This window comes from Mus pahari, chromosome 1 (assembly GCF_900095145.1).
Source record: "Mus pahari chromosome 1, PAHARI_EIJ_v1.1, whole genome shotgun sequence".
Taxonomy (NCBI): Eukaryota; Metazoa; Chordata; class Mammalia; order Rodentia; family Muridae; genus Mus; species Mus pahari.
The window spans coordinates 117,825,194-117,838,334 of NC_034590.1; the positions used below are offsets into that span (position 1 = coordinate 117,825,194).

The 13,141-nt window shown below is 54.6% G+C and overlaps 1 protein-coding gene across 23 annotated transcripts in view; it reads left to right on the forward strand.

Annotated features, from left to right (window-relative positions):
* Positions 1 to 13,141, forward strand: part of Nrxn2 (neurexin 2) — a 114,816-nt gene that overhangs the window by 919 nt on the left and 100,756 nt on the right. For all 23 annotated transcript variants that reach the window (XM_021208147.2, XM_021208139.2, XM_029545377.1 and 20 more), the window contains exon 2: positions 8,182 to 9,155. In XM_021208147.2, the coding sequence (XP_021063806.1) occupies positions 8,426 to 9,155 (730 nt within the window). In that variant the 5' untranslated portion in view covers positions 8,182 to 8,425. The remainder of the gene's footprint in view (positions 1 to 8,181; positions 9,156 to 13,141) is intronic.

The following is a 13,141-nucleotide window of genomic DNA, read 5'->3' on the forward strand; positions in this document are numbered from 1 at the left end:
ATGGGGTTCTGGTCACAGAGTACTGGAAGGGTAGAGGAATCTTCTGGGTTTAATCCCTCCACCCCAAAGAGGTGGGGACCATTTCTCACGCCCAAGCCTTCTCCCCCAGAGGGAGGAGCAGTCTGCCTGGGTTCTTTGGGATGGGGATATGACCACAAGGACCCTGGGTGGGCTCCTGGAGGTGAAATTGGATTTGTGGGGGCTATTGGGTTGTTCCAGTCACCTTTGCCATCACCCCCTCTTGAGTCCTAGGAGGCATCCAGGGCCTTCATGAACCGGCAGGGATGGGAGGGGTAGTTTCTTGGTGCTCCACAGTGAAAGGGTGCCCAGCTCCACAGTGCTCAAGAAAATCTGAGGGGGTGGGTCTTGGGTCTCCAGCCCCCTTGACTACTTCCGGCTTTCGGGCACCCTCGTCCTTTGCACATATTGTGGGTGGGTGGGGTAGACAAGGACCTTCTAGTCATTCCTGATCCTCCCTCTCGTCCACCTTCTCAGTGTCTGGGCGTTCCTTCTGGGGGAGAGCTTTACATCCCCTGTTTTCTGCTGGAAAAAGAGAGAGAAGTGAGCAGGGAGGAAAAAGAGAGGAGGGGAGGTCGGCTAGTCAGTTAACTACATGGAGGGCCCTCGGCTTTGTAGGTGCTTCAGCTACTCAGGTCCCAGCTTGCTACCCCAAACCTGGGGATGGCTCAGGGATAGATAATGTCAGAGCCAGAGCAACTTCCGTCTGTAGCAGCGGGGAGTAGGGTCTGGCTGGGAGGCCCCTTACCTTTGCTAAGGGAAGTGTGCTCAGACTCAGTCCATCCTCAGCCGCACAGGGGTGGGCGGGACTGATCAGCTAGCAGTGGCTGCTGGGGAGCTGCTCCTTGGCTGAATCCACATGACAGCTGCTCCTGAGAGGAAGGGACAGGGCTCTAGAATAGCCACCGGGGACCTCCGTGTCTCTCCAGGCTCCGTCTTTTCTGTTCTGTTCCATCCACCCTTGCCAGTGACACAGACATCCCGACACTGATCCACACACTTGGTGGCACTCGCCCAGACATACACCTACACAAGGCGCACACACCTGCGTATACAATACAACGCCCTGGCAGCAAACCGCCCACGCTCCCCGCCCAGAGACACTGCCACCTCCTGCCTGCCTCAGGGACCTCCCCCAGGAGCCCTACTTGAGCTCACAGCACGCATAGAGCCCCTGAGTGCCCCGGGGTCTCCTGACAAAGCATTGCCTGACAGCCCTTCCCCTCAGAGATGCACAGCGTCTGCCACTGTTCATGAACTCAGGCCCACCTGCCCTCCTGGCACGCACTGCTTCCTCTCCTGGGCACACACGCCCACGCCTACACACTTTCCCAGACACACCAACCCCTGCCTGCCATATCACACGCACCGCATGCCAGTCTGGGTCTTAAGCATTGTGCTGCGGGTCTGTGTGTGTGCGCACTAGGGCACAAGGTGGGCACATCTTCTCTGCCTTGACCCAAACCTCACGACTCCCACCTAAGTTCCTTCTCTGTCACTTTCTTGTCATTAATGGACTTCTAGAAAGCTTTTAAACCTACTCCTACCTGATGGTGACCACAGTCACTGCAGGCCAGCTTGGCCTGCCTTCTGCAGAACCTGCCGTTCAGCCCCAGCATTTGTCCTCCACACAAGGCTCTCTGCCTGCCTGACACTGGAGACATAATGTCCGTCCCTTTGATTCAAGCTCCCGCTCAGCCCCCACGGGGACTCCCAGAAGTGTGTCCTCACACACCACCCACCCCTTGTGGTTCCATCTGTTGGTGTAGTTCTGTCCTGGCTGCTTCCACACTCACAGGCCTGTGCACTCGCTGAGATTCATTCAGTAATAATGCACACCCCGCTGTCGTTTTCTGCCACTGCCACTGTTCAGTGTGGGTGGAGGAGGGGGAGGCTTCATGACCCATGCCTTCCTTGCTCACTAGTGATCCTCGTTTTCCTTATCTGTAAAAGGGGTATGTTTCCATCCGCATGACTGAGGCATGTCTCAGGGATTGGCTGAGAGGATTTTTGATGACCATAATCATAGTAGCCACAGTTGTATTTAGTAGGCACCGACTGTGTTCCTGACAGTGAACTTTTCAATCTGGTGTATTTTTCAGGCCCTTGGAAAGTTCCTAGTCAGCGATAGGTGTTCAAATAGTTTTTACATTCATTTATTCCTTTTTGTGTGTATGCGCATCATGGCACCTATGTAGGGGTCAGAGGACAGCCTGCAGGGCTTGGTTTTCTATTTCTATCATGTAAATACTGAGTATCGAACTTAGGCTTGGCAACTCCTTGAGCCATCCCACTGGCCCCACTGGCCCAGCAGCAGGTAATTTTTTTTTTTTTTTAATCATTAGTACATCCTTTTCTACACATGCATGCACACACCTGTCAGACACCTTCAAGAGCATCTAACCACTTCAGGCTTACTCACGAGGCCACCCCTGGAAGCCATCTGTCCCTTCTGCATCACTGGGGTGTACTTGTAAAAGTCTGTGTGTCACAGCTCTGCATGGCATAGGGATGACGTCTGTGCTCGCCCCTCCCACTGCTCACCCCAGGGTTCCATATACTTGTGTTCCAGCCCCTGGTCTACTAAGCCATTCACTGCACCTCAGTCCCTAGCCCAACTACCACACAGCTCTACCCACGTGTCAGCAGCCTCGCCATGCATGCACTCCCAGCTGCCTCTCTTGTCCTCTGTCCCTTGCCGTTTGTCTCCAGGGACACAGGTACCACTTTGCATTCCATGCTCACTTGGCCTCAGGTCTCTTCACCCTTTCTCCCTTCTTCCTAAGCAAGATGAGATGTTCAAGAGGATGGAGAAGGGCCCAGAGGCAAAGGTAGAATCAAACCGGAGGCTGTCCCAGCTCTGTCGCTAGGCAGTGCCACTCTGTGTGGCCCCATCTCTTGTAAAAGGGAAGCTCACTAAGATCCCCTTTGGACCTTGTCAGGGGAGTTCTTTAAGGCCCTGGCAAGGGTCAAAGTAAACACCAGACACATGCAATGCTTCGAGCTGTAAAAGGCTGAGAGGTTCTGGAAGTAATCATTAACACAACACATACTTCCCCACACTTCAGAAATCTCAGCCACACTGCACTCTTACACATTTCCTGATGGTGACAATACTTTTATTATTCTGAAAGAAATAGGAGCTCAGAGAGGCTAAGTAACTTGCCAAAGGTCACGCAGGTTGATGGAGGTATAGCTGGCATTAGAAGCTAGGCTCCTGGCTCTAACCATGCACACTCTGGCCTGTTTTGAGACTGTAGCTTGTCTGTCTGTCTGTCTGTCTGGGTCCTCTCCTGTCTTCCCTAGGTCATCATGGTTAGAAAGGAGAGTAAGAAAGAAAGTAAGAACTGTTTGTGGCCTGTGGATGCTGTTAGTCTTGCCTGGGGCTTTAGTGGGAAAACTGTCCTTAGAAACCATTATGAACCCAAGGGTATGTTGGGCCACACTGTCTGATGTCCCCTTGTTATGACTCAAGAGCCACCCCCTTCCTACGCCTGGAGTCTCTGAATAGCTGTCATCCCTCCTCAGCTTGTACACCTCCACAGACGGGGAACTCATTCCCCACACCCTCTGAGGTGGCCTATTCCAATGTTGCGTGGCTGGGACCTCTGGCAAATTTCTGTAGAGCTTGAGCCAAATTCTTCCCTCTCAAAACACGCACTTCTCCCACCTGTCCGTGGGCTGCCTTCTGGGACCACCAGAATGTGTGTAAACCCAGCTCTTCCTCCGTGGCGCCCGGGGGAGGCCCCTGCTGTCTCTCTCTCTCCCAGCTGGCATGAAGAGAGGAGAACCAGAGAGAGGCTGGCATTCGCGAGGCTGGAGGTGTGTGTGCGCGTGTGCGTATGCATGCATGCGTGTATGTGGGGGCCCGGCCAGAGAGCCAGCTGAATGGACGCTGGGGGGGGGGCTGCTGGCCAGGATGGGCATGGAATTGGTATCTGTTTTGCTCGGTCCGCACTGGGAATTAAGGAGCCCGGTCAGGAGAGTCCAGTTGGTCAGGACCAGCAGGCCCAGTGGGAGTATTTAGAGTAAGGAGCTAGTGAACTCTGCTCTAGTCTTACTCTTCTGTGTCAACACTGGACACTCTTTGCCCCTCTCTTAAGTGCTGAGCCATATTTCCAGCCCAGTCTCTGTGTTACGTTAGGGAAAAGATGGACTGAACTCCACAAATGGTATAGTCTTGAGGTGGGTTTGGAGTCTGTCCACGGTGAAGGCCAGAATAAAGGCAGATGGGCTTGGGGGGCCTCAGGTACTGCCTGGTGGCCTGTGGGCAATACAACATTGAAGAATGCCATCGAGTCTGGGGCCAGTGACTCAACCTCTGTGCTGGAGACCCTGCCCTCACCTTTGTTTGGTCTGTGAACGTGGGTGATGACACTCCTTCTTAGGGCCAGGAGAGGCACAGGGTGACACCTGAGGGTCCAGCCTGGCAACTCACAGAGCAAGGAGCACAAAAGAGTTGCAGTTCACATGCTGCAACGGAGCAGGCCTGGCTCTGAGAGGATGGGGGAAGCTGTGTGGGCCTTCAGGATGAGGGAATGTGGCCAATCACCCTGCCCCAGCTCCCCCTGCACCACACCACTTGCCTGAGACTATCTGTGGGTAGGGGTGCTGGGGTGATGGCAGGGTGCTGAATCTTGTGATGCCGTGGGAAAGGTCAACTCCCCAGAGGACCAGTGGCCTATGGCCAGAAGGTATTGGCAGGGTGGACTGCATTGATATCTGTAACAGGCAAAAGCCCCCAGGGGCTATTTTGGCCAGTGTCCCTGCATTGGAGAAAAAGCATGGGTCTTGTGGAGACAGTGCCTGGATACTGAGGGTACAAAGCCCAGGAGAGGGGCCTTGCCTTGCACAACTCCCTTCACGCTTTTACCTTGATGTCGTTGGGCAAGGCAGTGGAGTAGATCTCTGGATCCTGGGTTGTCGCTGAGGCCAGAGGAAGACTGTCCTAGCTAGGAACCCCTGGACACTAGAAGTAGAGGCATATGGAGGTAGAGCCAGCAAAAGCCTGGTCCCACTGAAGGAAAGGCTGCAGGGGGGAGCCAAGAGCAGCTGGTGCCCCTGACACTGTGGGGTGAGGTGGCATGGAAAGGACCCAGGTGTCTGCTTTGCTCTCTCAGGGCTGTTTCTGCCTCATAGCAAGCCGGAAGCTGTCCCAGGGGTCCCCGGGTCCCCAGGGAGGGGACTCTAGGAGGGCTGGGCTTCCTTTTGCTTGACCCTGGTGCACAGTCTGGAGGCTTCTAGTGCAGAACTGTGAGGAGAATGAGCATGGAGGGTCTGCAAGACAGCCCCTAGGACACTCTCCCTAGAGGTCCTGCACAAACCCAGCCTCTGCCCCTAACAGCCGCCTACAGCCAGGTGCTTGCACCTGGCCGTTCTCTAGTCTCTTTCTATGCAGACTAACTGGAGTCAAGCTTTCTGGACTCTCAACCCTTCTGCACCCTGCCCCGCAACCAGATAACCCGTCTTTGGCTCTTAGGACCCAAGCCCCTAGCTGGTAGCCTCTGGACTCCTCCCCACCTTCCCCTACTCTATCCATCCACCCTCCTTCAACTTCTTGACTGGACAGACAGAACAAGACACCTTCCTTAGGCTTTTTCCTCTTCTACGGCCTAGAGGGCTGAGTCTCCAGGTTGTGAGCATGACAGGGGACTGGGGTGGGGGTGGGGCAGAGGAAAGGCACCCCTCCCCCAAGCTGGGGGTTTGTGAGTGGACAACAGCACACAATCTCATTCCTTCCACCAGTGGAAATCAATAGCTAATTAATTCTCTCCCCAAAATAGTGTCCGGAGGTGGGGGGTGGGGGCTAGGAAAGAGGCAGACAGAGGCAAGGCTGGGCCAGACTGAGACTGAGACCTGGGAAGAGGAGGGGGGGAGACGAGGTGGGGATGGTCACTCTTTTGGACACCAGGGCTGGGCCTCTGCTGGGGGGTGGTCTCTGGCTGCCCCTTCTGGAGAATGGGAGCTTTGGCTTTTTCTGTTCTCCAGCTTCAGGGTCTCTTGCCCCTGCCCTGGGCTGGAGGTGCGTGTGTGTGTGTGTGTGTGGGGGGGTGAGGGCGTCAATCAGGCTGGGAGCAGGTGCTGCATTTAATTTGATTGGCTAATTAGCCCGCGCATGCTAATTATCTCCATTACCCAATGAGGAGAAGCAGTGGCTCGCTATATATAACCAACAGTGTTTGCAGGGAGATGGGGGCTGCAGGCCTGGCTACCTTCTCCCCGACTGGGAAGGGGCAGCCCTACTAGGGTGCTGAGGCAGGGTACCTTGGTTCTCCCAGCACCATCTTATCCTGTAGGACTCTGGGTAGGCAGCAGCGGCAGGAGTGAAAGAGCTGAGACAGGGGACTGGCTTTGCAGCTGTGTTTCAATTGTCTGCCTAGCTGCTCCCGAGGGCTTCAGAGCCCTCTCTTGCCCACCTTTCTTCTGACCGCTGGTCACTGCAGCCACCTGCCTTCCTGTCACTCTCTGTACCCCCTGAATGTGGTTCTTCAGTGTAGCCCTGCCTGCTTCTTTTTATAGCTCAGCTTCCTCCCAGGCTGCTCTCTGGGTCTCCTCCTGTCCCCTAAGCCGCGCGCTCACCTGTGGCTGACCTGGCTCTCCATCACTATCTTGAGCATTCGGGGTTGGACAGACTTGGATTTGAAGCCTAATATGCTGTTGGGTGTCAGTGTGACCTTGGCCAGGTCCCTAGACTTCTCTGTTGGGTCCCTCAAGGGTGAACAGGAGTAATGGAACTCTTTGAGTGATCAAGTTAAACGACATTTGTAAAATGCCCGGATCCAGGGCCCTGACAAATGCCATTTGAATTTGGAATTTAATTTTTCAACCTTCTATTTCTTCTCTCCCCACCAGCCCTCCTCTCCCCTCCATTACTCTTCGACCTCCACCACTCTTCACGTGCTTTCTCTCCTTCCTCTCTTTCCTTCCACCTGTCCCCGGCTCCTCTGAAACTCCGGCCCCTCCCTGCTTCTTTCCCAGGCTTCTCATCACCTCCATCTCTCCCTCCTTCCCACCCTCCCTCCCCAAAATAAAATCAATGCAATATTCAGGAGGGTTGTTGGATATAAATAATTACGACTTGGAGTTTAACGAGATGCAAATTCCCCTCCCTGTCGTGGGGTATAAATTGCTCTCTGACAGCCCGTTACAAGGGTAATCATTTCAGAAAGGCAATTTTATGCAAATGAACCTGCCTGCCTCCTGGTAGCTCCCCCCAGCCCTGGGTGGGGGGCCTGGAAGAGCTAAGTGTTGAAGAGAACCCCAGTCACTGAATCTGGGAGGAGGTTGAGGGCGACTCACCCTTAGCTTCAGAAAGACCTGGGCAAGTGGAAACTGCACAGTTGACAGTGGGCCACTAAGTAAGGTTGGGAGTCCAGAAAGGGCTTAGTGTGGTTTAGGGAAAATGGTGTCTGTGCTTTCCAGTGGATAGATACCTGGGTCCTGGCTGACTTTTCTCCCTCGCCCCTTCCCAGCCTGGTAACCCTGTGGTACCATTGACGAATTGGCATTTAATTAATCCCAATGAATTATTTAGCAACTTCATTATCCAACATCAAGAGCTGATGAGAGACTGATCCCTGGCTGAAAGCGGGAGAGCCAGGCCCAGAGGTTAGGCAGCTCAGAGAGGTGGCTGGGGTTAAAACTGCGGGAGGAGTGCGCCTCGGCCCCGCCCCGCCCCGCCCCTTGAGGAACTGGCCTTGGTCCTGACCCTTGGATTTTAGTAAGGGCTTCTTCTCCATATAGACTCTACCGTGTCACTTTCCCACTGGTCCACACCTCAAACCAATAATGCCCATAGTGAACACCACCGCACCTGTTGCCCCCCCCCCCAGTACATCCAAGAATGATGGTATCTCTTTCTTGGAGCACCTATGCGGGTCAAGGCGATCTGGAAATCTCAAGGGAGCTGGACCAGACTTGTAATTCCAGCACATGAAAGAGAAGGTGGAGGCGGGAGGATATCAGAAATTCCAGGTCATTTCCCGCTACATAAGGAGGGTGTGGGTGTGGGTGTAGCCTGGGCTAGATGAGACTGTCTCCAAAAAACAGAAAGTGCGAAAAGGAAACAGGTGGTCACCTGCTAATTTGAGATGGAGAGCCAGACACCGACGACACCCCTTGAATCTGAACCCTCGGTTAAACCTTTCCTCTGTTTCCCTGCAGGCGTCCCTCCCCCACCTTCCATCCAAGCCCGCCGCGGGGGAGGGGCTCCACCACCGCAGCCGCCGTCGTTGCCTTCCCGGGACGTGGACACGTGAGCCCCGGCGACTGAGTCCATGGCAGTGTGAATCGGCGAGGGAGCCCCGCTCCGCGCGAGGGGCGCCCGGCCCCCTCCCCGCCCCATGCGCCCGCGGCTCTGAACCCTGAGCGGGGCCGGGGGCCGGGCGGCGTCGGGGCCGCCAGAGGCATGGCGCTCGGGAGTCGGTGGCAACCGCCACCCCAGCTGCCGCCGCTGCTGTTGCTGCTGGCGCTGGCGGCGGGCGTCCGTGGCTTGGAGTTCGGCGGCGGCCCCGGGCAGTGGGCTCGCTACGCGCGCTGGGCGGGAGCGGCGAGCACCGGCGAGCTCAGCTTCAGCCTGCGCACCAACGCCACGCGCGCGCTGCTGCTCTACCTGGACGACGGCGGCGACTGCGACTTCCTGGAGCTGCTGCTGGTGGACGGGCGCCTGCGGCTGCGCTTCACGCTGTCTTGCGCCGAGCCCGCCACGCTGCAGCTGGACACACCGGTGGCCGACGACCGCTGGCACATGGTGCTGCTGACCCGCGACGCGCGGCGCACGGCGCTGGCGGTGGACGGCGAAGCCCGCGCTGCCGAGGTCCGCTCAAAGCGGCGCGAGATGCAGGTGGCCAGCGACCTGTTCGTGGGCGGCATCCCTCCCGACGTGCGCCTATCTGCGCTCACGCTCAGCACTGTCAAGTACGAGCCGCCTTTCCGCGGCCTCCTGGCCAACCTGAAGCTGGGCGAGCGGCCGCCGGCGCTGCTGGGTAGCCAGGGTCTGCGCGGTGCTGCCGCTGACCCCCTGTGCGCGCCTGCGCGCAATCCCTGCGCCAACGGCGGTCTCTGCACCGTGCTAGCCCCCGGCGAGGTGGGCTGCGACTGCAGCCACACTGGCTTCGGCGGCAAGTTCTGCAGTGAAGGTGAGCCTCGGCGCGGTCGCGAGGTGGAAGGGTGCATGGGCCGGGGCCTACTGGCCTGTGCTGGGGCGGGAGGCCGAGGGAGAGCGCGCTTCAGCCCGCCACGGTTGCATGGAGGTTCCCAGATTAGGTTTTAGTAAATTGGCACAAGTGCGTGAGGACGGATGCGGCTCAAGAGTAAACCCGCAGCGGATGGTGTGGGCGTGGCCCTGGGCGTGGCCAGGGTGAGAGCTAGCACGACCTTTAGGGGGCTTGTGCGGTGTGGTCCAGAAGGGACTAGAGGTCCCGGGCCTGTGAGTGGATGGATGGTCAGGTCGTGCGGGTGGGGCCTGCGCAGGCCGTGACTGTGGGAGGACCTGTGAGTCACAGAGTAGGGACCGGTACCTGGGGTGGGAGCTTGTGTGGCCTGCGGCAGGGTTTGGCCTTTGAGGGCGGGGTTTTCGATTAGCGGTGAAGGGATCTGAGTGAAGGAGGCCTCTGAAGAACTGGGGTTTGCTGAGGTTAGCCACTGTCTTGTGAGAAGGACTGATCTGTGAGACCTGAACAGAAATCCGCTTGAGGACCTACACCAGAGGGCGGAGAGAGGGATGGGGCCGGAGAGATTATCACAGAATCTCCAGAGTTCCATGGGAGGGTGGCTGAGGCTCCTGACTAAAAGTTGACATTTTGGTACTGGGCCTGCATGGCAGGCAGTCTCTCCCAGGTTTGAGACTGGGAGGGGAGGCTTGTGTTTCCAACTCGGAAGCGCTTTCCAGTTTGGGTTTGGGATGGAGATTACAGGGCTGGGTAAGCCTTGCTGACACCTTGGAAGGTGGGACAGAATATGGAATGGGGGACTTGGAAGGAAGATGTTGGGAACTCTGCCAGCACCCCAGTTTGTAAGAGAGATTGCATGACTGAGCCCATTGACAGGCAAGAGAAAGAACGGAGGTTGAATTGAGGGCAGTTAGGCTGTGCTTTAGAGGGGACAAAGGAAATAGCTGCTTTTATTTTGGTGTGACTGGTCAGAGGAGAGATTTTTCTGCATTGATTTCAGGTGGCAGCTCATTACCCAGCAGGTGTATATGGTAGCACTTGTTTTTCTATCTCTGCAAGTCAGGGATTGCTTTGCAAGTGTGTGTGTGTGTGTGTGTATACATGTGTGTACGTGTACATGTGTGCACCTTCAAAGAGGTGGAGTCTCTGAGGGAGTGTTTGTCCTCAAACTAGTGTGGCCCTGGGGATGGTGTCCCTGCGGGGGCGTGCATCCAGTCAGCCTGGGGAGGAGTCTGCAGATGTAGCCCTGTTATGGGAAGGCTGCTCTTCAGCGGTTCGACCGTGTGTTTGTAGCCATGGCAGAGGGAGAGGAAGGAGGCAGGTGTGCTGGTGCACGTGCACACTCTCAGCGCTTGAGGCGCGGAGGCAGGGAGATCAGGAGCTTAAGGTCATCCTCAGCTATTTAGTGAGTTTGATGACAGACTGGGCTGTTTGAGACTCTGTCTCAAAGCAAAAAGGCAAGCAAACAGAAAATTTAAGGAGGGGGTTTTGGATTTTGTGGAGCTATGTTCAGGGATGCATCTTTAGGAACTGAGTGTATTAACATGACACCTTCTCGCCTTTTCTCCAAGGAGCTCAGGCGCTCCCTAAACTGTGAAACTGTGCAGAGGCCCGTGAGGCTGCCAGTGTGTTTGGGTGCCTATGTGTGAATGGGTCTGTTTGAGTTGTCTTTGTCGTTCTTACCGACTGGAGACCGGTACCTGGCAGAGAGGCAAGAATACAGCTGGGAGGGGCTGTGGCCACGTGCAGGTTCCCACGCATGTGTTTCACTGAGAGGCCGAGATAGGACATGGAACTTATGCAAAATTTCCAGAACCTTAACTTTATTATCCAGTTCCTGTGGTCCTTCCTCATCTAACCTTCCTAAGAAAACAGGAGGGCTGGGCAGTGGTGGTCCATGCCTTTATCCCAGTACTTGGGAGACAGAGGCAGGTAGATCTGTGAGTGCAAGGCTAGCCTGGTCTACAGAGTGAGTTCCAGGACAGCCAGGGCTACACAGAGAAACCCTGTCTCAAACACACAAGCCAACAGACAGACAGACAGACAGACACACAAATACCACCCCAAAACTCACAATGAACTAACTGTCTTTCTGATTTAAGGGAGGGGAAATTTGAGCCATGAAGAGGTTATAGTAATTGCTGCATGGTCTCTCCGCGGTGGAATTAGGCCCAAGTATATCAGTTGCACTCAGAGGCATCTCTGCTGATCCGTTCTCTGAAAGCATCCATTGTTCAGATAAGTTGAAGTTTTTGTAGGTGAGAGGAATGGCTTTGTTGAGTGGATGTGCTAGAGTTAAATAAATGTTTGGGTCGGCAGAGCTGAGAAAGATGTGTACGTGCATCTGACCCACTGTGTGTGACAGTTGGCACGGGTAGGCGTGGATGTGGTGTGTAGATCCCGCGGCGTGTGATCAGCTGAGAAAGAGGTGCTTTGTCTGGTAAAGGGCAGGCCGTGTCTGTGTCTCTGCACTGAGTACAGTGCACAGCAGTCAGTGGGTGTTTGATTAAGACTTGGGGGAATGAATGGAGAGATATTAATAAGTATTTGAGAGAACAAAGACTTGTGGTAAAGCCATATGTGTTGATAAAAACTCACATGCGTATGCTTTGGGATCTGTGTTGTGGGTGGGTGTGGGGTAGAAGACACTGTGTGCACCTGGAGCTGGCAGGTGCAGACAGAACCCCTGACCCCCTCCTGCCTCTTGCTGCCCTCAGTCTGTTTATCTCCTCAGGCTTATTCCTGAGCCCTAAGCAGCTTTTGTAGTAAGCAGTGCTTTTCACTTCGACCACATTCTTATCCATGTCTGTGTCCATGTGTATGTGTGTCCATGTGTCCATGTGTGTTTGTGTGTGCACTCCACTCTTGCTATATAGCCCAGGCTGACCTCAAACTCATGGTGATTTTTCCATCTCAGTTTCCCACGTGCTGGAATTGTAGGTGTGGGCCATCTCGTCAGGCTTTCCTTTAAGACATGCCGAGGATCTCAGAAACTGCATCTACTTCTTTTTTTATTTTTTATTTTTTCTTTTTCGAGACAGGGTTTCTCCGTGTAACCCTGGCTGTCCTGGAACTCACTCTGTAGACCAGGCTGGCCTCAAACGCAGAAATCTGCCTGCCTCTGCTTCCCAAGTGCTGGGATTAAAGGCATGCACCACCACTGCCCAGCATGAATTTCCTCTTATATATGAACTATGGTTAACAGGCTAACAAGGCTTCTTTTTTTTTTTTTTTTTCGAGACGGGGTTTCTCTGTGTAGCCCTGGCTGGCCTCGAACTCAGAAATCTGCCTGCCTCTGCCTCCCGAGTGCTGGGATTAAAGGCATGCGCCACCACCACCCGGCTTTAAGGCTTCTTTTTTAAAGATTAATTTTTTTTTAGTGTGTGTGTGTGCGTGTGCACATGAACCACAGCACACATGCAGAGGTCAGAGAACAACTGTGGAGTTGATTCTCTCCTTCCCACTTTGCCATGGGTTCTGGGAATCAAACTCAGATAGTCAGGCTTGGGTGGTGAGTGCCATTGCTTGCTAGTTATCTCTCGTGTGTGTGTGTGCACATGCCTGGTTCCCTTGGAGGCTAAGATGTAGATCAGATCTCCCAGAAATGGAGAAACAGAGGGTTTTGAATGAGGCTGGGAACCCAAGTCAGGTCTTTTGGAAGAACAGTAAATATCACGGACCCACCTCCCCAAACCTCCATTTCATTTTATTATTATTTTAAAATTCCACTTATCTACTGTGTGTACGGACACCCATGCCACAACACACATATGCTTGTGAGAGCACAGCCTACAGGAGTTGATACTCTGTCCACCATGTAGCAACCAGTGAATGAGTGAACTTAGGCCACCAGGCTTGGCAGCAAGCGCTCTTATCTACCAAGCTTTTTTTTTTTTTTTTTTTTTTTTTTTTTTTTTTTTTTTGGATCCAGAATGCTGGGATTAAAGGCATGA